Source organism: Patiria miniata, unplaced genomic scaffold (assembly GCF_015706575.1).
Source record: "Patiria miniata isolate m_02_andy unplaced genomic scaffold, ASM1570657v1 HiC_scaffold_20, whole genome shotgun sequence".
Classification (NCBI taxonomy): domain Eukaryota; kingdom Metazoa; phylum Echinodermata; class Asteroidea; order Valvatida; family Asterinidae; genus Patiria; species Patiria miniata.
In genome coordinates, this window is record NW_024037059.1 from 25,905,937 (window position 1) to 25,932,711 (window position 26,775).

The 26,775-nt window shown below is 42.0% G+C and overlaps 1 protein-coding gene across 1 annotated transcript in view; it reads left to right on the forward strand.

The window, feature by feature from the left end:
- The window catches only part of LOC119728329 (ubiquitin carboxyl-terminal hydrolase 24-like), a 116,011-nt gene that overhangs the window by 79,990 nt on the left and 9,246 nt on the right, over positions 1-26,775 (forward strand). The window contains exons 48-50 of the mRNA XM_038200529.1: positions 112-223; positions 1,712-1,833; positions 21,344-21,457. Of these exons, the coding sequence (XP_038056457.1) occupies positions 112-223; positions 1,712-1,833; positions 21,344-21,457 (348 nt within the window). The remainder of the gene's footprint in view (positions 1-111; positions 224-1,711; positions 1,834-21,343; positions 21,458-26,775) is intronic.

The window sequence follows — 26,775 nt, forward strand, 5'->3', positions numbered from 1 at the left end:
ATGCAGAACTTCACTTAAACAACAGTCCCGACATTTGGGTTTCATTTTGTTTTACCTTGTATTAGGCATTTCTTTTCTTAAGACTACTTATTGATTTTTTGGCCTGCGTAGGATGTTCAGACGAGGCGATGGACGTCCCTGCAAACCAAAGAGTTCACTTATCTCCACACGATGCTGGCTGTCATGATCCTGTACTGTGACGTCTCCAAGTTCAGAACAATCGGTAAGTCTGGCTGTCTGTTGTATGGACTTTGTGCATAAGTACTGTACTACTCTATTGCCAGGAACATTTTGTTTGTGCCCTTGGGCAAGACACTTAACTACAATTGCCTCTCCTCCCAGGAGTATGAATGGGTACCTGTGAGGGTCGAGGACCGAATGTGTGCTGATATTGGCTGCCACGTGGTCTCGTGGCCTAATGAACAGGGAGTATTTGTAAAGCGCTTTGAGATTGTTGATACGATGGAAAGCGCTATATAAGCATAACTTATGGCGGACCTGTTCAGCTCGGAACTAAAAGAAAAAATATTCAAAACAATTTGTCTCCAACATATTCCACTTTTGATGACCCCATGGTATTGTGTTCATGTTGCTTCGATAAACTTTTGCTAGAATCTAGAATCCAACATTTTTCAAAGCCCATATAGTAAGGGCTTTGTCGTGTCTGCATGTGACAGGTAGCCAGTCTATTAGAGTGTGTATCAAAGGTCAACTCGTGTAAGAGTTTCTGTGCGCGGATCCATGTTGAATAAACGTGTGTTACGAAGTTGTAAGCCAAACCGAGCTGGAGTTGTTGTGGTGCTATTTGCGTCCCAAGTTGTTTAAATACGAATCCCCATCAAAGGATATAACAGGCTTCGCACTCCGTGCTAGCATACAAAGTTCCACAAGTTCCACTTTGTGGGTTTGATGAGCCCCTCCCTCCTCTTCTGGGGGTCTGGGATCAGGTAGACTTGTTCACAGTCCCTGCATTATTGATCAGACTTCAGATAACTACACCAATATGTGACTGTCCAGCACAAAACTGGTCGGACGTTGCATGGTCGTAGTTTAAGATACAGCCTTTAAATACAAAGAGTATTGATGAAAATTGGGAACCAAATACACCTATAACTCTGTCAGATTTTGTCCCATTTCCATATTCCCTACAACATTTCAATGCCCTTATTCAATGTCCTTTTCTGATGAGCTGAAAATCCCAGTTTTTAAAAAATGGTCCAAATGACTGGGTTAACGTTTTGTGCCGGACGGTCACATATGTCAATGTATTGTATCTATGAATACTTAACCCTAACCCCCTAGGACCTGTCGGTTAGGAATCATACTCAATCCTCCAAAATCGTCTGTTATTTCGTGAATTTGTTCAGAGGGGTACCATTGACTCAATCCTTCAAAATCCTCCAACAATCACTGTTAATGGGTTGAGGCAGTGCCGATGACATTCAGAAGCAGTGAGGATGATATCGAGCATAATGCAGGGCTCAATTATACATGACTGAACATAAACAATGCAGGGTACAGACTACGAACTCAGCACAATGCATCCTCCAAAATCAACTGCCACTTTTTGCCATTCGATCAGCCTAAATCTCCAAAATCCTCCTAAACTGCCATGAGGATTTTGGAGGATTGAGGATGGTTAGAGTTAAATTTCATTATTAGAATAGCAATGATTGAATTGGACTTATTGTGGATTACTGTTAATCCCCAGATCAAGGGGATTATCCACCGAGGCAGCGGACGTTGATCATCCCCACCAGTAAGCCGCTAGCCATGCCCAGCGACATGCAACAGATCCTCTTTGCCACGGAAGGCATCAAGTACATCCGGGAGGTGAGTTTATAGGTCGCCGTGGTGACCATTCATCTTACAAAAACCTTCCAAAAGTTTTAAACGAGAACCGTTGATATACTATTGGATGATTTCCAAAGTATGTCACGTTATCGTGGACCACATTGTGGGGAAGTTTTTTTTTGGGGGGGGGGGGGACGACTTACGATCAAGTCGTTGGAAAAACCTGACTTTTCTGAAAGACATTTTGTTTGCAATCAGTTGCACATCCAAGAACGGGTGTAAGCCAGCTAGTCTGGTTCACTGACCTGACAATGCCCCGACGTCTATAATTTGCTTTGTTTCATCTGAAGTAGGGTCAGGGAACCAGGCTACAAGAGCAGCATATTTTTTCTTGGTTTTTCCAGCATCTATGAACATTAACTTTAAACAGGTTAGTGTGACAATATTTGCTATGAAATACTAACCCCCAAATCTATTGATTTCTGAAAATTGCAGAAAAAGCAAATGTTTTATATTACCTTAACTTCCTATTGTGAGGAAGGAATGCCCCAAGTTTGTTATCATTTTAAAGGTCATGATGTGACGTACTGGGAACATTGGTAAATACCCGGAAACAGACCAAATGATTAAATTAGCAAATTCTTCTTCAAAGGTACCTAATACCCTGTGAAATTATTCCACTTGAAATGGGATCATTTGGAAGAAAACAATAATTGAAGGCGGTTTTATGCCCCGCCAGTGAAGCCGAAGGGGCATACTGTTTCTGCCTTGTCCATCCGTGTGCCAGCGTTATGGGGAAGGTTTTTATTGTTCAGGAAATAAAAACCAAGTTATGGGGATTTTCTGCTGACCCCATAGCGTCTTCGGTCTCCATAATATTGTGGCAGGGATCTCCCTGGGCCATCCCAAGTTCATAGGGACCAAGTCTGACACCTAGTGTGTAGCGGATCTCTCCGAACCCAAGCTTTCTTAAGACAAGAGACCACTCAGAGCGACCTCAAGGCTTAGGGAGCAGGTCCGTTTTGGAGGAAATATACCGCCGATTATGATGATTGTGATTACTCTCTGTTAATTGCACAATAAACCTGCAAGAAATACACCTTGACAACAGGATTGTCGGCACAACAAGTATGGTCGTAATTTATTATACAACAATCAAGAAATATACAGGAGTAGTTGGGATCTAATTGGGCTGTTTTATTACCAGGGTCAGTTAATTATACATGCAGTTGGGAGACATTAACCCACTACTCATATAAGCAGCAACATGCACAACATCAACAATGTACAATAATGTAAGCAATACACACTAATGTAAGTAGTACACTCCAATGTAAACAACGCACGCCAATGTAGACAATGCAAGTAATGTACAGCAATGTAAACAATGCATGTACGCCAATGTAGACAATGCGCGCCAATGTAAGTAATGTACAGCAATGTAAACAATGCATCTACGCCAATGCGTGCCAATGTAAGTCATGTACAGCAATGTAAACACTGCATCTACGCCAATGTAGACAATGCGCGCCAATGTAAGTAATGTACAGCAATGTAAACAATACATGTATGCCAATGTAGACAATGCACGCCAATGTAAGTAATGTACAGCAATAAACAATACATCTACGCCAATGTAGATAATGCGCGCCAATGTAAGTAATGTTCAGCAATGTAAACAATACATGTACGCCAATGTAGACAATGCGCACCAATGTAAGTAATGTACAGCAATGTAAACAATACATGTACGCCAATGTAGACAATGCGCGACAATGTAAGTAATGTACAGCAATGTAAACAATACATCTACGCCAATGTAGACAATGCGCGCCAATGTAAGTAATGTACAGCAATAAACAATACATCTACGCCAATGTAGACAATGCGCACCAATGTAAGTAATGTACAGCAATCTAAACAATACATCTACGCCAATGTAGACAATGCGCGCCAATGTAAGTAATGTACAGCAATGTAAACAATACATGTACGCCAAAATAAACAATACAATATGCCAATGTAAATAATACATGCCAATGTAAGTAAAGTATGTAAATGTAAACAATACATGCCAATGTAAGTAATACATGCCAATGTAAGTAATGTATGTAAATGTAAACAATACACGCCAATGTAAGTAATGTACGTAAATGTAAACAATACACGCCAATGTAAGAATGTACACCACGCCAGCATATAACCTGTTCAGCCTTGTACCTGATAACGCTTTCCCATGCAAGCGAGTGTCAGCATCGCACAGTACGTGTACACTCACTTGTATGGCTGCGCGCATCAGCATTACACAGCGTAACTTAAGCAAAGTCATGGCCTGAACACAGCTTAATGAAGCTTAACGAGTTTAGACCCCATAAATCAAAGGCAAAGGTCATTATGGTTAAAACAATAGCAATAGTTTTCCCACCATAGCACAAACAAGACTTGTCATATCAACTTAAAACTTGGTATTTTATTTAAGCTGGCGATCTTCTCAGAAACCTGTCACTTTTTTGGACCCCTTAGGCCAAAGATTAGGATTGTTATGATTATTAAAGACAGGAATATTTTTTTCAACATACACATGTAACTCAGTCAAACTGTTGAGATAAATAAATGGAGAACCATCATTTATTCTGAGGCTACAAAATACCAAATTGAATGCTTGATCAAATACCCAAGACCAAGCTACTAAAACCAAAGGCTCCAATGCATACATGTGCTCATAGAACAAAGCAGTATAAGATAAAAGGGGCATTTAATTTAAAATGTTTGGCAAAACCAAGATACAGAGAAGGGCTTGGTTGGGAAGTTAAAGTTAGTGTCTCTGAATAGTGTTTCTGAATCCAATAAGAATGAAGCTGATCTACATTGTAGTCTGAAGAAATTTAACCATTTGTATAGGACATTCCAAGGTATAATGGTACATTCTTATGGAGCTGGAGCTGGCCCTCGATGATTTGCATTTATTTTGGAAACGTTTAGCAAATCTATTTCAGCCTAATTTAAACGTTTAAACCTTTAGCCACGACACACAGGCTGCATGCCACCTGCACCAGTGTTTGCACTCAAGCATGTTAGTTACAAGAATATACATTAAATAATTATGGCGCACAGCAAACGAAGGGCAGCATCGACACTGATCTACAAAGAAGATCATTCATAATGGACTGTCTTTTGCTTTGTAAATAAAATGGTTTAAAGGTGTCCTTTAGTATTATTAATTGTGTGTGAAATGCATACCAGGGCAGATACAGCAAACATATTCAGTGCGGGTTTGGTTTAAACATTTTGGAAAATTAATTGTAAATGGATTAAGAATGTTTATCATTTCAATGTTTAAATGGCACCCTTTACCACCAACCACGCACAAGGGCAACAGCATGTGTGCCTCTCATGTCCTAGCTGCTCTACTCATATTCATAATACAAAACAGTCTCAATATTTGAGAAAAGTGCATAGAAACTACAGTGAACCAATTAAGTTACAAAGAAGGCTTGGTTGGGAAGTTTATCTTGCTGAAGATTGTGTTTCTGAAAGTCCAATAAGAATAAAGCTGGTCTCATTTGTTTAAACAAAAAAGAGATCTATTGTAAAGAACATGGAGTACATACTTCGTCTCATGGAGATAGCCCTCGATGAACAGACCATTCTATTTGGCAGCGCCCACCATGTATGTGGGCAACAAATCGTTCACCTCTCCTATGTTCAATACCGGTATTACATGTGCCAGACGTACACATGTCATACATGCCAATGCATGCACATGACAAATTTGTACACACCTATGTCGGGCATAAATCATGGCTGTGATTGGTCAAAACTTCCTGGAGCGGGGCGTGTGGATTTGTCTATAATTTCCCATCTGTTTTCATGACAAATGGTGGAGTATGGTACATGTACTGGTAGCTGGAAATATAAATGAATGTTGCACGATCAGTATTTACACTTGTACCATATCTTTAAGCAATACATGTAGCTCAGTAGAGAAGAACTTGCGACACATGCGGTTTTTTTTCTAGACTAATTGGAAATATTTAAAAAAAATTCAACCTACAATGTACATAGAACACCTCATGTAAAACATTTATAGTTGTATATCTGAGGCGATGTTATCAGTTTGGGACAAATTTTGTCATTTTGGGAAATGGGAAGTTTAGAAAAAAAATCAAACTAGCGCTTCCATTTTAAAAAAACATGGATGTATGTACAACTGTACAAGCTCCAAATATGTTTGCACATATGACTACGGTTGATGTACATGTGTAAGATACTGAATGTGATATAACACATGTAATCTTTCTATGTACATGTATACAATCCCATATCTGCTCAAAGTGTTCAAGTCTGTCCTGTTTGTGAAGTTGCAATCAGAAAGCTTCTGTACATTGCACACGTCCATGGATGCATGGAGCATCAATAATTTTCATGGGTGTTTTGTAGATAAAATGTCTTGATACCATTTTTGTATATTTTTTCTTTTTTTATTCCCTGCCTTTTGTTTTGATCGTTTGAACAATTACATGTTGGTTGATATCTCTAAACCAAGTGATACATGCACATGTACACAGCAACCCCACTGTACCAGTTCCTCTGTAATGTACATTTAACTGCTAATTTATGTGCAGGTGTGTATGTGATATCAGAACCACCCCGACAGTCCCATGAAGCAATGCACTTGCCATCTGCACTAAAATGGCAGATTTTATCTGAGGCCAAAAGGTAAATATCACCTGCATCATCACAACACAGCCCACGAGGACCACTACAACTTTGAGTAAACAGTTTGTTGCCATGCAAGTCAACAGCCATCAGCAAACCCTCCTTGCTGCTCTTGGTGTAAATAAGCCGCTTGTTGCTGAACTTCAAATATGTACCAATCTTTGGAGCAGGCAGTGTTCTGACGAGGGAACCATCTGGGTTGTGTAGAGATATCTGTTCCTTGTCCTCGTAACCCACTGCTATCAGATTGCTGCTGTCCACTGCCAGGCACGTCGGCGTGCCGTCCACGCCGGCCTCTTTACCCGGTAGGAACTGATGAAGGAGCTGGTATTCCTTGTCGAAGATCTTGACTGCAGGATTGTCTAGGATCAGAAGTTGATCATCCTTGTTGATGGCTAGAGCTGTTGCTTTCTGTATGTCATTAGGGTCATGGGGTTCGTTTGGTTTATCAGGGTCAGGTTTGTAGGTCTTTGTAGAAATCACCTTCCCTTTTATACCTAATGTTAGCAATTTATCACTCTGTACCACAGCAATTTCACTTGTGGAGTATGCTGCTATATGTCGAAAGTCTCTACCTTGCACATATTCTGAAAAGGCCTCATCTGTCTCCCATTTCTCCTCCAAGAGCAGGGTCCCAAGCTGACCATCCTCTTTACTCTCCTTAAAGCCAAGGAATGACTTCCCATGCTTGATATCCAAACTCTTATGCACCTCCACCTGCTCATTCAAATCCCGCAGCATTTTCTTTTTGTTCTCCAGGATCTCATAGCACGTTGCTGTAGTCATCACTTTATTCACTTTACCCAGAATCTTCTCAGACGTTACCGCATATGCAAATTGTTTCTCTCGTTTAGTGGCAATGTCCCTGGCCTCCATTTTGAGTTGTTGTTCTTTCTCTCTGATTTTGGCAATTTCCTTTTCTGCTTTCTGTGAAATTTGAGAGTACGTTTTTACCAGCATCTTGTCAAGTCTGTAACGTGAATGACCTGAAGAAGGGGTTGCAGAAATGAATTTTTGTATGCACTCTTCCGTTTTAGCTACGGATTCATGTACTTCTTGTTTACATCTGCTAACCGCCTGGTCGATGCTGACGTGAGAATGTATGGATCCTTTGTGGTCAATGTTTGTGCATTCATTGCATATGAGGACTTCACATGTGTTACAATACAGACAGAGATCTTGATCTGGGTGCTCGCGACACTTGGGAACTTTCTTGAGTTCAGTATCCTCAGTTATTTCTTCGGGCTCAACAGGTAGCTCTGTCAAAGCCACAATCTTGTGACTCTTCAGTGCTGCAAATCGATTATGCGCCTTCTGGCATTCTTGACAGAGATAATGCTTGCAATCCATGCATCGAGAAATAGCTTCGTTCTCCGCCTCATCACATGCCTGACACATGACTTTTAACCCCTGACCTTCAGTCTGTTCCTGTTGATTGACATCCTTTGATCCTCCAGGTAGCATGTCCACGCCAGCTTCTGTCAGGGCAGTTTCCTTTCGACACAACGGACAGACGATATTCTTGTCGTCCTTATTTTGTGTCAGTTTGAGTTCTTGCAGACATTTCAGGCAGAAGCTGTGTGAGCAGTCTAGCTTCCTAGGATCCTTGTACTCAGTGTAACAGATAGGACATTCTTGAAGTTCCTTCTGAGTCTCATCCAAGACTAGATCTGTCACACCTCCCTCTGCCATCTTGCTCAGTTGTACTCTACATGTACCATATAAGAGTGGAAAGAAAAACAAACTTTCAACTTATGCATGTACTATAAGATACTGCATGAATATAGATGGACTAATGTTCAGTATACAGTGGAACACCGTTACAATGAACATTGTTGGATCCACAGAAAGTGTTCATAGTGACGATCGTTCGGTATAGTGATTTTGAACTGCTGGTTCCCTCTTTTGACCAATAGTGAACTGGCATTTCTCACATCCCGCAGCCGCAGGAGGAGTCCTCTAAACTTTAGCAACGGGTGGTTTTCCCTTTTATTCCTTGGGCCGGGTGGTTTTCCCTTAATTTTATTCCTTGGGGAAATAATAGCCATCTGTCGCTTGTCGACATTCACACACAATGTTACTATGGGTCGTTCGATGTTCGGGAATTAAAAGGGGTCCAAATAGTGTTTCATGTACAACCGGTAGATTTTTTGTTAATCTATTGACTTTTTTCAAGAACAATGCTCGGTAGATGTTGTACATTAAAACCGGGAGCCAAGGATGATGTTCGGTATAGCCGAATGTTTGGTATAGCGGTGTTCGGTATAACGGCGTTCCACTGTAGTTCACTAACAGTTTGCATACATGTAGATGTAAATATGTATTTAAATCACTTCAATTTTATGCAGATGAAATCAAAAACATACATGCATATAACAATATGAAGGTAAATAATCAAAGAACATCATGACAGTCAAGATTTCTTCTTCTTGGATACATGAGAGCATAATGCAGTCTGTCATGGTGCTATTTATTATATTCCCCTGTGCGGCTGCATACGGTACAACATTTGCAAACATCAAAAAACAAAACATCCAAATTATTATGAAATACCTTACTAGACTGTTAGTGAATGACAGTCCAAAGCATCCTGTAAAATCATGGCACCTGGTGTGCTGACATTTTCAAGAATAGTGGTATTTTTGTATCAATTTCAAATTGGAAGAAAAATCAATTACTGCCCAGATACCATGTTTAGTCTGAATATTGTTTGCAATCGATCACACATCTATGAACGGGTCCAAGCCTTCTAGACTGGTTCCCCGACCTTACAATTCCCCGACCTCTATGAATTGCTCCATTTCAATTTAAGTGACATCAGGGAACCAGACTGCAAAAACATGATTGTTTTTCTTGGTTTTTCCAGCATCTACAAACCCAAAACAGCAAACAAGTCAATGTAACAATATCTGCTATAAAACACTAACTCCCAAAATCCATCCATTTCTGAAAATTACAGCAAAGGCAAATGTATATTCCCATAACATCGTCCACCTACCTACAAGTTCAACAGGCCTGTTTATGGGTACAGTTTGAAGTCGTTTCCTGCATGCAGTCTGTCAGCAGTATCAGCCACACCCTACTATTACTACAACAGCACAACTGTATGTTGTGTACACGGATTGTCCAATAGATAGTGTTGTGGATCAAGAATTTAAGTTTGCCAGAAGATAGAGATAGGACAGTCAGAAAGAATCAAAGGACAATCCATTGTGTCTGCATGGGATACAGGGCCCCAAAAGCTAATTACATTGGCTTATTCCATTAGGGTTCCATGGTGCTGTATTTCTCCTGTGCTAGCTTGATTATCATCCTCCACTTACCTACAATGTAGCCGTTTTATGGGTCGAGTTCAAAACTTTTCCCCCCTTAATGTATACAGTCTGTCAGCAGAATCAGCCACACTCTACATGTACTGCTACATGTACTACAACAGTGCTCACTGCTGTACTGTACGTGTTGTACACGTTGTATAGTGCCTCACTATACCACAGTCAAGTTCACTTTACTGAGTTGTAACAGCTTTCATTGCGATGTCGCAATTGAACTGTTTCCTCATGAACATTATTTCTCATCCTCCACTTACCTACAATGTAGCCGTTTTATGGGTACAGTTTGAGGTTTTTTCCTGCATACAGTCTGTCAGCAGACTCAGCCACACCCTTCTTGTACATGTAGGCCCTTGTATACTACAACAGCACGACTGTATGTTTTGTTCACGCATTGTCCAATATTACTGAATAGTGCCTCGCTACCACAGTCAAGTGTACAGCAACGGCTGTCGCTGTAAATGTTGAACTATTTCCTCATGAACACAATTCCCAGGTTTTTAAGAATAGATTTTTATGAGACACCTCTGACCTCAAGCTAGGCCCAATTTCATAATGCCGCTTACATGGCTTAAGCACAAAATTTGCTTAAGCACAAAAAAATGTTGCTTAATATGTTACCCACTGAAACTCTATGCGATTGTTATGCTAAGTAAACAACAGCTAAATACCGGTCACAAGCAATGTACATCCCATTGAGTTTTGGCCGGGAACATGATTATATTAAACAAGGTTTTTTGTGCTTAAGCATGCTTAAGCAGCTCTATCTAATTGGGCCCTTAGCTGTCCTGTACTTGTACATTGTACCCGGCTGCTCTTGTGCATGTACTGTAGGCAGATAATGGATTGGTGTATTACAGTTTATAAAAGTTGATGAGGATAACCTTTATGGGTTATTCCACCGTGTTGGGAAACAATGTGTGCATATGACCATATTATGAAAAGTATGAATGCCTTGCTTGCAGTTGCTCTTCATAATATTTTTTGTTTCACTACTGCCGAAAGTTTTTAAATCATTTGAATGTATTTTGCCAAAAATATGAGCAAAAATGTCATTCGGACGTAGCATTTGTCACTGTATGCACCACTGAAGAACGAGACTGGAAATCTGTTTTGAATTCTTGACCCCATTTTATTTGCACACCGCTGATGCAGGTGAAAGCTAAAGGAAAATACAAACATTTATATTAAATATTACAATCACATAAACATCAAAATACACAATTAAACAATTACATCAATAGGTTTAGAGAGAATATTAGACCAATTGTGAACGGGCAGCACCTTATCGACAATATACTCGGTTGGGGAGGAGTCAACAATTCATTTGAATGAAATACAATTAATCCAATGAATTATTTAAATAAAGAAACCCACTGATATTAAACTAACAATTGTTCCCCGGGTAAGGAACCATCGGCACACAGTGAGGTATATGGGTGAAACAGTTGTTGGGTGTTCAGGGATTTACGGCGGCATTCTGGGATTCCCTTACAAAATAATGTGAATAGCAAATAAATAAACATACCACAATGAAATATAATTCACAGATATAAATTATATAATAAATTGGTATCCCCCAAAATCTATACTTTCTATTTCCATGTACCGGGGTGAAGGCCTATAAAATAAGGGCGTTGGCTCTAAGGAATCTTAGGTATTTTGGCATGAACTAAAACACACATATCCATTATCGAGCCAGGCGCTAGTAATATAGTATACGGATAAATGCTTACGGGGAATTAAATGTTGAGAAATAAACATGATATTAATTAAAGTAAAAAATAAATTCAAGTAAAAAATACTTACAAATTGTTAGCTCCTGAAAAGTGAAGTGAGTTGGTCGGGAGCGTGAACGCAACTGATTTGAATTTCCCGCACGCCGGGGTGGCGCAAGCAAAAACATTACGTCATGGCATACAAGAGATTCCTAAGTAGGGTTGGTCGGGGACTGACTAGATTAGACTTGCAAATTATGTAAATAAGGGCTCTAAATAAGGGAAATAGTTACTCAAAGGCAAGAAAATTGAATAACGGAATAAATGCATAGCGGCGACGATAACAACATTTACACCGCGTCAATGTCTAAGCCGGCGAGAAAAAAAGTGTAGAAAGTCTATAGGATTTGGGATAGAAAACATGAAGAAGAAGAAAAATACATAAACAAAGGCTTTTCTGCAAGGTTTTGCGGAAACACCAATCAGATTTTTCACACATTTTTTCGTGGGCCGCAGAGAGGCCCAGTGCATGTTATAGGCAGTCTGTTACATGGGCCCATAGCACTGGTCTGGGTAACCATCCATAGTGGTTAAAACTCAAGATGAAACAAAACTCATCTGCAATAACCAATGTCTTTGGTAATCATTGTCAATGAAAGGTTTGTTTTCAGTGGTGCAAAACAATGTTACGCAGTCATTGAAATGTAGGTTAAATAAATAAACCACAGCAAGAAGGAGAGAACTCCTCAAACTGTTTGGGTAAACAAATGGAGAACCATCATTTATTCTGAGGCTACAAATGCCTGATCAAGTTGAATGCTTGATCAAATACCCAAGACCAAACTACTAAAACCAAAGGCTCCAATGCATACATGTGCTTATAATACAAAGCAGTATAAAAGTTAAGATAAAAGGGGTATTTTATTTAAAATGTTGGGCAAAACCAAGGTACAAAGAGGGCTTGGTTGGGAAGTTAAAGTTAGTGTTTCTGAATCTCCAATAAAAATGAAATTGATCTACATTGTAGTCTTCAAAAGAAATTTAATCATTTGTATAGAACATTCCAAGGTGGTACATTCTTATGGAGCTGGCCCTCGATGATTTGCGTTTATTTTGGAAACATTTAGCAAATCTATTTCAGCCCAATTTAAACGTTTAAACCTTTAGCCACATCACGCAGGCTGCATGCCACCTGCACCAGTGTTTGCACTCAAGCATGTTAGTTACAAGAATATACATTAAATAATTATGGCGCACAGCAAACGAAGGGCAGCATCGACACTGATCTACAAAGAAGATCATTCATAATGGACTGTCTTTTGCTTTGTAAATAAAATGGTTTAAAGGTGTCCTTTAGTATTGTTTATTTGTGTGTGAAATGCATACGAGGGCAGATACAGCAAACATATTCAGTGCGGGTTTGGTTTAAACATTTTGGAAAATTAATTGTAAATGGATTCAGAATGTGTATCATTTCAATGTTTAAATGGCACCCTTTACCACCAACCACGCACAAGGGCAACAGCATGTGTGCCTCTCATGTCCTAGCTGCTCTACTCATATTCATAATACAAAACAGTCTCAATATTTGAGAAAAGTGCATAGAAACTACAGTGAACCAATTAAGTTACAAAGAAGGCTTGGTTGGGAAGTTTATCTTGCTGAAGATTGTGTTTCTGAAAGTCCAATAAGAATAAAGCTGGTCTCATTTGTTTAAACAAAAAAGGGATCTATTGTAAAGAACATGGAGTACATACTTCGTCTCATGGAGATAGCCCTCGATGAACAGACCATTCTATTTGGCAGCGCCCACCATGTATGTGGGCAACAAATCGTTCACCTCTCCTATGTTCAATACCGGTATTACATGTGCCAGACGTACACATGTCATACATGCCAATGCATGCACATGACAAATTTGTACACACCTATGTCGGGCATAAATCATGGCTGTGATTGGTCAAAACTTCCTGGAGCGGGGCGTGTGGATTTGTCTATAATTTCCCATCTGTTTTCATGACAAATGGTGGAGTATGGTACATGTACTGGTAGCTGGAAATATAAATGAATGTTGCACGATCAGTATTTACACTTGTACCATATTGTGGCGGAATCTCCCGAGGTCAATTGAAACCAGAGGTCAGGGAAGGCAATCACCGACTGAGGCGAAAGTTCCCCTAACCCCAAACTATGTTTTCTGCCTCGAACCTAGGGAAGTTTTCGAGCAGCCTCTAGGCCCAGGGATGCAAGCTCGTTTTGGTGGAAATCTACCGCCCAGTTGGATACTGATTACCAGGCCCTGTTACTCTAGTACAGAACAGAACAAACAGACGAAGAAACTGCAGAAATATTGGACACTGGGATACACAATTCTCTTTGTGGAAAGGAAATGATTGGTTTATTTAATCACGGACAATTCTGACTTAATTGGGAACTCTTTGATTTATAAGGTTATTATCGTTGGATTGTTATGATTGTATAAGTTTGAGCGCCTGAGCTGATCAGTATACGACAAAACCCGTGTGACAATAAACTTGACCGAGTACAGTTATTGACTACCTGTGACTATTCCTCCCAGGCCTCTATGTCAACCTCTGGGTCGACCCTCTATGTTATCGCACGTCTCTGTGAACCCACGACAACAATCCTTATGCCTGTACTTAGTCACCCTACTCTGTAAGTCAAACACTCAACTGCAACAATCGCACAAAAATGCACTAAATTACACGATAAAGCAATTCGGTCCTACCAAGCTAACTGGGTCACACCACGGGGCTCTGCGCTCCGTACAATCGTTCAACCACGGTACGAGAAGTCAGGCCGAAACAGCGTCAACACCGGTACACTGCACCACACACGGCCTCGCCAAAGCAAACGCTAGCTTCGTCACGGACAATGGCAATTTCACTCGTACACTACTACTGAACCCGCTCCATACACAGAACTGAGGAACAACTTACGCAACTGACTCAACTGAACTCAACTGAACTGATTCACGCCCGGCCGACCATGCGCTCAAGTACCACGGCAAGGGTAGCGGGGCCACGCCCAATCACGCCGTGATTGGCCGCCAACCCTTCACCTCTGCCCGGTAACACCAATCACGCATACGCGGATACGGGAAACACAGATCGCAAGTGCGGTCACGGCCTGCCTCGCCCCGCCCAGCAACAGCGAGCGCGCTCCGATTGGCGGCCACTCCCGCCAAAACCACGAGACATTGTCCGCTGACACGACCTGACTTCCTTGCCAAGAAATTACAAGTAAACACTACCAAATAAGGGGAATTAGACTGGTGTCGGCCCACCCCATCACGCCACAATATCTTTAAGCAATACATGTAGCTCAGTAGAGAAGAACTTGCGACACATGCGGTTTTTTTTCTAGACTAATTGGAAATATTTTAAAAAAAATTCAACCTACAATGTACATAGAACACCTCATGTAAAACATTTATAGTTGTATTTCTGAGGCGATGTTATCAGTTTGGGACAAATTTTGTCATTTTGGGAAATGGGAAGTTTAGAAAAAAAATCAAACTAGCGCTTCCATTTTAAAAAAACATGGATGTATGTACAACTGTACAAGCTCCAAATATGTTTGCACATATGACTACGGTTGATGTACATGTGTAAGATACTGAATGTGATATAACACATGTAATCTTTCTATGTACATGTATACAATCCCATATCTGCTCAAAGTGTTCAAGTCTGTCCTGTTTGTGAAGTTGCAATCAGAAAGCTTCTGTACATTGCACACGTCCATGGATGCATGGAGCATCAATAATTTTCATGGGTAGATAAAGATAAAATGATGTAGATAAAATGTCTTGATACCATTTTTGTATATTTTTTCTTTTTTTATTCCCTGCCTTTTGTTTTGATCGTTTGAACAATTACATGTTGGTTGATATCTCTAAACCAAGTGATACATGCACATGTACACAGCAACCCCACTGTACCAGTTCCTCCGTAATGTACATTTAACTGCTAATTTATGTGCAGGTGTGTATGTGATATCAGAACCACCCCGACAGTCCCATGAAGCAATGCACTTGCCATCTGCACTAAAATGGCAGATTTTATCTGAGGCCGAAAGGTAAATATCACCTGCATCATCACAACACAGCCCACGAGGATCACTACAACTTTGAGTAAACAGTTTGTTGCCATGTAAGTCAACAGCCATCAGCCAACCCTCATTGCTCTTGGTGTAAATAAGCCGCTTGTTGCTGAACTTCAAATATGTACCAATCTTTGGAGCAGGCAGTGTTCTGACGAGGGAACCATCTGGGTTGTGTAGAGATATCTGTTCCTTGTCCTTGTAACCCACTGCTATCAGATTGCTGCTGTCCACTGCCAGGCACGTCGGCATTCCATCCACGCCGGCCTCTTTACCCGGTAGGAACTGATGAAGGAGCTGGTATTCCTTGTTGAAGATCTTGACTGCAGGATTGTCTAGGATCAGAAGTTGATCATCCTTGTTGATGGCTAGAGCTGTTGCTTTCTGTATGTCATTAGGGTCATGGGGTTCGTTTGGTTTATCAGGGTCAGGTTTGTAGGTCTTTGTAGAAATCACCTTCCCTTTTATACCCAATGTTAGCAATTTATCACTCTGTACCACAGCAATTTCACTTGTGGAGTATGCTGCTATATGTCGATAGTCTCTACCTTGCACATATTCTGAAAAGGCCTCATCTGTCTCCCATTTCTCCTCCAAGAGCAGAGTCCCAAACTGACCATCCTCTTTACTCTCCTTAAAGCCAAGGAATGACTTCCCATGCTTGATATCCAAACTCTTATGCACCTCCACCTGCTCATTCAAATCCCGCAGCATTTTCTTTTTGTTCTCCAGGATCACATAGCACGTTGCTGTAGTCATCACTTTATTCACTTTACCCAGAATCTTCTCAGACGTTGCCGCATATGCAAATTGTTTCTCTCGTTTAGTGGCAATGTCCCTGGCCTCCATTTTGAGTTGTTGTTCTTTCTCTCTGATTTTGGCAATTTCCTTTTCTGCTTTCTGTGAAATTTGAGAGTACGTTTTTACCAGCATCTTGTCAAGTCTGTAACGTGAATGACCTGAAGAAGGGGTTGCAGAAATGAATTTTTTTATGCACTCTTCTGTTTTAGCTACGGATTCATGTACTTCTTGTTTACATCTGCTAACCGCCTGGTCGATGCTGACGTGAGAATGTATGGATCCTTTGTGGTCAATGTTTGTGCATTCATTGCATATGAGGACTTCACATGTGTTACAATACAGACAGAGATCTTGATCTGGGTGCTCGCGACACTTGGGAACTTTCTTGAGTTCAGTATCCTCAGTTATTTCTTCGGGCTCAACAGGTAGCTCTGTCAAAGCTACAATCTTGTGACTCTTCAGTGCTGCAAATCGATTATGCGCCTTCTGGCATTCTTGACAGAGATAATGCTTGCAATCCATGCATCGAGAAATAGCTTCGTTCTCCGCCTCATCACATGCCTGACACATGACTTTTAACCCCTGACCTTCAGTCTGTTCCTGTTGATTGACATCCTTTGATCCTCCAGGTAGCATGTCCACGCCAGCTTCTGTCAGGGCAGTTTCCTTTCGACACAACGGACAGACGATATTCTTGTCGTCCTTATTTTGTGTCAGTTTGAGTTCTTGCTGACATTTCAGGCAGAAGCTGTGTGAGCAGTCTAGCTTCCTAGGATCCTTGTACTCAGTGTAACAGATAGGACATTCTTGAAGTTCCTTCTGGGTCTCATCCAAGACTAGATCTGTCACACCTCCCTCTGCCATCTTGCTCAGTTGTACTCTACATGTACCATATAAGAGTGGAAAGAAAAACAAACTTTTAACTAAGATGCATACTATAAGGTACTGTATAAATATAGACTGACTCATGTTCTGTACAGTGGAACGCCACTATAATGACCATTGTTGGATCCACAGAAAGTGTTCGTAATAACGATCGTTCGCTATAGTGATTTTGAACTGCTGGTACCCTCTTTTGACCAATAGTGAACTGGCATTTCTCACATCCCGCGGCCACACGAGGAGTCATCACGAAATTTTAGCAACGGTCGGTTTCCTTTTAATTCCTTGGGCCAGGTGGTTTTTCCTTTAATTCCTTGGGGAAATTTGATCTGTCGCTCGTCGACATTCACACACGATGTAACTATGGGTCGTTCGATGTTCGGGAATTAAAAGGGGCCCAAATAGTGTTTAATACATGTACAACCGGTAGATTTTTTGTTAAGCTATTGACTTTTTTCAACAACAATTAATGCTCGGTAGATATTGTACATTAAAACCGGGAGCCAAGGATGATGTTTGGTATAGCCGAATGTTCGGTATAGCGGTGTTCGGTATAGCGGCGTTCCACTGTAGTTCACTTACAGTTTAATTGTATACATGTAGATGTAAATACGTGTTTAAATCACTTCAATTTTATGCAGATTAAATCAGAAACATACATGCACATAACAATATGAAGGTAAATAATCAAAGAACATCATGACAGTCAATGTTTCTTCTTCTTGGATACATGAGAGCAACTAATGCAGACTGTCATGGTGCTATTTATTGTACTCGCCTTTGTGGCTGCATTAAAGGGAATATACAACATCTGCAAACATCAACAAACAAAACTACCAAATTATTTTGAAACACAAAAGTCTGAATATTATACAAATAATAAATGTTTGTGAGTGCAATGGTAAGAATAATTTCATCTGTCACCGAATGAAATTATTGTATCTATTGCACAAACGTGAAACGTTCATTATTTGTTTTATATAACACCTGAATAAATCCTTGTCATCGGATTGGGTTGACTTCTAAAAGCCAATTTATTCAGGTTAAAAAAAATTTGACAAGTTCATCATATTTATATTAATGCAAACTGTTCGACAGGTTAAGAACAATTCAATTATCTCGATTTAAAACAGCGCCACCACCAGCAGAAGTGACACCATGCAATGGAAGTTCTATTTACAGTGCAATAGAATTTCCATTCACAGTGCAATAGAACTTCCATTGCACTGTGCGCTGCACGCCACGTGCACGCTGTGCACGCTGTGTGCGCCGTGCGTTGGTACGAATAATTCAATGACGTGATGAACGATCCACCAATCAGATGACTGGGATTTATTCAGATGTTGTATAATGTTGCAATCGATCACACATTGAATGGGTACAAGCCTTCTAGACTGATTCCCTGACCTTATTATGGCCCGACGTCCATAAATTGCTCCATTTCAATTTAAGAGAACCAGACTACAAGAACATGATTGTTTTTCTTGGTTTTTCTAGCATCTACGAACCCAAAACATCAAACAAGTCAGTGTTAACATTTGCTGTAAAATACTAACCCCCAAAATCTATCCATTTCTGAAAATTACAGCAAAGGCAAATGTTGTATATTCCCTTTAACATTGTCCACCTACCTACAAGTTCAACAGGCCTGTTTATGGGTACAGTTTGAAGTCGTTTCCTGCATGCAGTCTGTCAGCAGTATCAGCCACACCCTACTATTACTACAACAGCACGACTGTATGTTGTGTACACGGATTGTCCAATACTGAAAAGTGCCTCGCTACCACAGTCAAGTGCACAGCAACGGCTGTCGTTATGACGTCACAGTTGAACTGTTTCGTCATGAACACAATTTCTCATATGGGAAATTCCCAGGTTTTTATGAAGAGCTTTAATTATGAGACACCTCTTGACCTCAAGCCTATTGTTGTTGGTTGTGGCTAGGTGTTCAGTACTTGTACATTGTACCTGGCTGCTCTTGTGCATGTAGGCAGAGGGATCGGTGTGAAGAAAAAGTTTATGATGATAACCTTTATGGGTTATTCCATCGGGTTGGGAAACAATGTGTGACATATGACCATATTATGAAAAGTATGAATGCCTTGCTTGCAGTTGCTGTACATAATATTTATTGTTGGGTGTTAATTTCACCACTGCAGAAAGTTTTAAATCATTTGCATGTATTTTGAGCAAAAAATATGAGCAAAAATGTCATTCGGACGTAACATTGACACAGTGTCAATGTAAATTTCTGTAAAACATTACCCAAATTCACTTCAAGTACTTCTTACTATACATGCAACACACTAAGAAAAACTTTTGGTATGGTAGTCGGGTATCAAATGGAGCAGAATTTATAGTGTTGCGTTCCCGCAAATTGCGTAGTTTACTTCTTTCCCCACCAATCCATTCCACTCCGTGCACAGCGTAATGCTTGCAGCGATCCTGTGTGCCCTCACAAAGCGCGAAGCTTACCACGAAGTCTTAGACACACGTAGAAGTGTGCAGCACATTGTACAGTACGCTATTGTATAGCGCGCAATGCATGTAGCACTCACAGCTATTGAACATGTACCGCCATGGGACATGTACTTGGGACTTAGCCATTTTCCGTCTTCCTTTCCCCGGAGTCGATGCGAATTCCCCTCACACACCTTACCTCACATCCGACCCACATTGACCCCAAACATTTAGCGAATGTGGCTCGCTAAAACCTACCCGTGTATTCACCCCTTAGTGACCCCGTACACCCCAGCGAGTGTGTCCCGCTAACCCACTGGCCGAGACCTACGGTAGCTAGAGGTCAGGTTACGTCCTTCATCTCATAGTTTTACTCCATAGCATTAGTGTGTAGATTCTTACCTAGTCTTAGAGACTAAGTCTTGTACACAAGCCTATGTACCGAGAAGTTATTCCCTTTCCCTTTTCCTTGAGGATCAGTTCCCCGTAACGCACCCACGAGTGATCCTACTTCGCCCGCTAACCACTGCTCTCGGTCGTGTACAAATCTCCCATAGAGAACTTTCCCCATGCCTTTGTACACGGATGCATTATTCATAACTACCAGAATCCAATGCTCCCATTGGCTAAGACGCGCACCCAAAAGTCTATATAAAGCACGCAGAAATGGCAGTTCTGGTCATTGTTGTACTGGGCTCTCACCCAGTAGATTCTTGAGCTGACCTACACAGAGCTCCCGCATATGATGCATTAGATTGTTGATCTGGGCTCTGACCCCGACAGAGTCCCTGACATGTACACGTAGATTATCGAGCTGTCCGCTCACTGGCCATAGACCCTACGTCTGCACGCAGATAATCATGTACGCCGTAACTTTACATTGTATATAGTGCGCCCTCTATTGACCTGAGATGTAAATAATCCCGAATAAAGTACTAGTGTGTGTGTGTAAGATATTTGTATCTGACTCTTTATTTGATAATGTCTCTCACCCGAGAGAGACGTTACAATAGCTTGGTTGTGGACGTAACATTGACACCGTGTCAACCCCTAATGTCACACTTGCACTGAGTGATTTTGGCACTGTTGTGTCTACATTAAGATATCGTTTCTGCTATGTTTGAACCCTGACTATACCAAAACAAAAGCTTTTCTTGGTGCATTAGGTGTCCAGTTATAAATATGCAATGTCAGTTTGAGTAATATTTTACAAATATGTGTAAACCCCCCCCCCCCCACAAAAAAGAGTAAGTCCATTCAAATGATTTCAAATTTTCACAATTATTAAAACACCCTCAGACAAATTTTATGTTAAGCAATTGTTTAGAATGAAGTGATACTTTTAATAATATAACCAATTATTTGGATGTACGATGCACTGTTTCCCAACCCGGTGGAATGACCCTTGTATCAGATGGTAATCAGTTGCACCTCGTGCGAATTAATGCTTCAAGAAATGTTAAAACATTCAAATGTAATGAATGTACAAATGCTATTCTACCAAAACATTTGCAGGTCATACTGATGTTCCGTGAAGTACCCAATGCAACCACTGCACTGCTCGACATGCTGCTGCATTGCTGCTACTGCAACGACACGTTCACCTTGTCCGTCATGATGATGATCCACGTAAGTACAATTCCTTACAATTCAAGTTGATCCAACAAATGTTTAACTTGTACTGTATGTTTTTATTTTAATCCCCAAAAAGACCAACATTTTTTTTTTGTGGGGGGGGGGGGGGGGGGAAAGGGGGATTGAGGACATCTGCAACCTTCAAGATTGTCATTCAGCAAGTAATTCAAAATTTGTTAAGACGGGCAGATTTGTCATTCTTTGTCTCATTCATATTGATGAACATTGTTTAAAGGTAGAGTAGATCATTTGCAGCTTTACAAAAAGTAACTGACAAGGTTATTGTTGAAAAGCTTACTTGGTTTAAAGATAGTAATGGCACTAAACTCCCTGTGAAATGATTCCTTCTGGCATGCTGTCATTTTGAAGAAAACAATAGAAGAAGGCCATTGTAGTGTATGCAGACTGCAGTGATCTATTTATAGTGCAACCAGTGTATGACGTCATTTGTTGATCGTCTGTACATTCTAGTACGTGTGTACTCTAGTGTGTTATGAACGTGAATACAATACGAAGCAACCAGAAAAGTATCCCTAATCTCAGTCTCTCCTTAATCGGGTATTATTGACGTACGAACACAACAGTGGCGACGAGGATGAACCTTGAACACACGGGCTACGCACAAGGTTATCTACGGACTGTAATTGTGTGAAACGACGGTGAGTTTTCACGAACTTTTTGCAAAGTTTTCTCGACACGTACGGTGATAACTTTTGCACACACGATACGCGGTACAGTACAACGTACATGTACATCGCCATTGTTCCATGCATGGTTGACGACGCATAGTAACGATACGTTCTACGATAAACAATAATGGCGACTTTTCAGAGAACTGTGTTCGAGGAATTTAACCCAGTGGATGGTGATATTGATACATATTTGGAGAGACTTGATCAGTATTTCATTGCTGTGGACATTGCGGAGACAGAGGCAAACGCTGTCAAACGCAAGGCTATTTTGTTGAGCAGCATTGGTTTCACGGCATATAAGACACTTAAAGACTTGTCTTTTCCGCAACAACCCAAGGAAAAGTCATTCGAGGATTTGTGTAAACTGTTACGGGGACACTACAGACCCAAGAGACTGGCAGTCGCAGAGAGATTTCGATTTCATAATGCTAGACAAATGCCAGGACAATCGATCTGTGAATACGTTGCTCATTTGAAGAAAATGGCTGTATATTGTGACTTTGCGGGGGATCAACTGCAGGAGAGTTTGCGCGATAGATTCATCTGTGGGCTGCAGTCTGAGAGCATCCAAAAGAAACTGCTCGCACGCAACTACAATTTCCAACAAACTCTGGATCTCGCTCTTGCAGAGGAGGCTGCTGCAAAGAATGTGAGAGACATGGGCACCGTGGAGACTAAACCAGTGAATAGGGTGACTTCTCACTACAAGCGTAATCAAAAATGGCAAAAGCCAAGGTCATCGCAACCAAGGAAGCATTGCGACCGCTGTGGACTGAACAATCACAATCGCGATGATTGCCGATACAAGAGTGCCACATGCTACAAGTGCAAGAAAGTGGGACATTTGCAGTCAGAGTGCAAGTCTGATAGTAAATCAGGCCCTGCACCACCAACCACGAAATACACGCCCCAACAGCGAACCAAGCCCAAAGGACGCGTTCGCTATGTGGGAGACGACGAAAACGCTCGCGAACTGTACGATCCCACTGATGACGCATATCGCGATGACAGTACATTCGTCGACTCGGTTTTTACGGTTACGACTTCCGATAAGTCAAAAGCGGATACGTCAGGAGACACGACAGCTGATACGTACAGCCGTACTTCAACTATCAAGGTTCCTGTCAAGATCGCGAACATTCCCATACAAATGGAACTTGACACAGGTGCCGCTGCATCAATCATGAGCCAGTCAGACTATCACAAATATTTGGGGCACATTCCAATGCAACCGGTGAATCGTGTCCTACACGCTTACGCGGGTGCCCAATTGCGAATCTTGGGCCAACTGGTTGTCGAGGTTCAGTACGGCGACCAGAAAGCAACGTTACCGCTAATCATCGTCCACGCAGACAAGTACGCACCACCCTTGTTGGGCAGGGAGTGGTTGACAGTTCTCAAGCTGGACTGGCCTAATCTGTTTTCTCAGGGTCAATACGGTGTGAAATCTGACCCAATCGCCGAGTTGAAAAGTGAATATAAGGACATTTTTCAGCCAGAGTTAGGCACAGTATGTGGAGTTAAGGTAACGCTGCACGTCAAGGAAGACGCTATTCCAGTTTTCCACAAGGCTCGCACAGTGCCATTGGCTCTTCGCCCCGCAGTCGAAAAGGAACTCGCCAGAATGGAGCAAGAGACAATCATTTACCCAGTTGATTTCAGCGAGTGGGCGACACCCCTGGTGTGTGTACTCAAAGCAGATGGCACGGTACGCCTGTGTGGGGATTACAAAAACACTGTAAACAAATCAATCCACACCGATCAGTACCCCATACCTACTTCGGAGGAAGTATTCAGCAAGCTAGCCTGTGGGGAGAAATTCTCCAAAATCGACTTGAAATGCGCATATCAGCAAATGTTGCTCGACGACAAATCCCAAGAATACGTCACGATTAACACGCACAAGGGACTGTATCGGTATACACGCTTACCATTCGGTATCTCATCGAGTCCTGCAATCTGGCAGAGATTCATCGAACAAGTACTAGCAGGTCTGGACAGCACATGCGCAATCATGGATGATGTGCTTGTTACAGGCAAGACGGATGAGGAACATCTCTGCAATGTAAAGAACGTTTTCCAGCGATTCCGGAAATACGGTCTCAGGTTGAAGACCGAAAAGTGTCGGTTCATGCAGGAGAGCGTAATCTACATGGGACGTCGAATTTCTGCAAAAGGGATTCAGCCAACCGACGACAAGGTTGACGCGATACGCAACGCTCCAGTTCCACAGAATGTCACAGAGCTTCGCTCATGGTTGGGGATGGTCAACTTCCAAGCGCAGTTCCTTCCCAACCTGTCGACAATGGCCCATCCGTTAAACGAACTGCTCGGGGATTGTCCTTGGCAGTGGACGGATGAATGTACCAGGGCATTTGAGGCAGTGAAGGACGCCATCAGTTCAGACAAACTTCTCGCTCACTACGACCCAGCACTCCCTCTCGAGCTCGCAACGGACGCATCACCATATGGACTTGGAGCAGTCATGCTGCATGTGTACGCTGACGGCTCCAGACATCCTATAGCATATGCTTCACGCTCACTCAATAAACATGAGAAGGGCTACGCGCAACTGGACAAGGAGGCCCTGGCAATCATGTTCGGTCTCAAACGCTTCCGCACATATCTCTACGGAAGGAAATTTACCATACGGACTGATCACAAGCCATTGGAGCGCATCCTTGGTCCCAAGACGTCGATTCCAACCCTTGCAGCACAACGTCTTCAGCGTTGGGCTGTAATGTTGTCCGCATTTGACTACGACTTGCAGTTCATTCCATCTTCGCAGAATGTGCTCGCAGACGCGCTCTCACGTCTCCCATTACCCACAATGGAGGAGGACGATGAAGACGCTATCTACAACATCGAGGACAAACGCCTCGATAGCCTACCTGTGACCAGTAAGGAGATCTCACACGCTACAAGAACTGATCCTGTGCTTTCGCGCGTGTTAGAGTTCACTAAAAGTGGATGGCCAGCAGAGGTAAGGGACGAACGCCTCAAACCTTTCTTCAATCGCAGACACGAACTATCCACGGAACAGGACTGTTTGTTGTGGGGATTAAGAGTTGTGATACCCTACAAGTACGAGAAGTTCATTCTGGGTGAGTTACATGATGCGCATCCAGGAATTGTCAGGATGAAAGAAATTGCACGAAGCTACGTTTGGTGGCCTAACATCGATCGCGACATCGAACAGACTGTTCGTCTCTGTGCTAGCTGTCAACAGACTAGACACCTTCCAGCTGTGGCACCCCTAATGCCATGGGTGTGGCCTAGCTCTTCGTGGCACAGAATTCACATCGATTTCGCGCAGAAAGATGGTCATGATTTCCTGATCGTCATTGACGCATACGCAAAATGGCCAGAGATCTTCCACATGAGTAGCACCACCGCGAATGCAACCATCACGGTGCTGCGAGACTTATTCAGCAGGTATGGCATCCCCTACCAACTTGTCAGTGACAATGGACCGCAATTCACAAGTGAGGAGTTCCAACGGTTCCTCAAGGTGAATGGTGTGAAACACGTGAGAGTTGCACCATACCACGCCGCAAGTAATGGTGCAGCAGAACGAATGGTTCAATCCTTCAAACGCGCTCTCAGCTCGAGCAAATCGAGTGGTCGGAGTTTGCAACAACGCATCGACAGTTTCCTGTTGACATATCGCACTACGACACATGCAACGACCGGTCGTACTCCTGCGAGTTTGTTCCTAGGACGCGAACTGCGTACTCGTTTGTCCTTGCTACGCCCGGACGTTGAACGCAAGGTGGTCAACATGCAGAGCAACCAAAAGTTGCACCACGACAAACAGACCCAACTCCGCGAGTTCTATGCGGGGGAGGATGTGTTGGTTAAGGATTTCCGCCGTAAAGAGACTTGGTGGCTGGCCACAGTCGCGGAGCGCACAGCCCCAAAGTCTTATGTGGTAATTTTGCAGGATGGTCGAGTGTGGAAAAGACACGTGGATCAGATGAGAAGAGCAGAACGGTCTACAACCAGTCATTCTCAGAACTCAAGGAATGGGATGCACACCTCAGCTCACCAAGATACTGATATGTCTGACCTAGCATCCATGCCGGTGTTTATCCCTACCGCTGAGACAGCTCCAGTCGTTGGCTCGCAAATTCCTCATACAGAACGTACACACGCGCCACCCTCAAACGTCACAAATGGTGAGCAAACTTCACAATCGGCGACACCGACCGTAACCGCAGGTTCCAGTGCTTCACCCAAACCCCTACGTCGCTCGTCAAGGGTCAGCAAACCCCCAGACAGACTCATTGAGACTATGGAATAACCTAGCTGTTGTTCGCAGAGGCCTGCATGAGAGTTAAAAGGTGCATGCACTGCACTTTGAGTTGTTACAGTTGTGTTAATGTTTACATGTATCGTGTTACTCAAGTTGTTTAAACAAGTTTTTAGAGTTGCAGTTTTGAAACAAAAAAAAAGGTTGCAGTTGAAATTGTACGGTATTGGAATGTCATGGGTTAAAAAGAAGAAAAAAAATAAGCAAACAAGAAGGAAATCCTAAGGGAAGTTCCGTTTATTCAAATTAAGGGCAGGAAGAGAAAAAAGCCATTGCTACCTTGTCTAGGGACTTGGATTTAATTATGG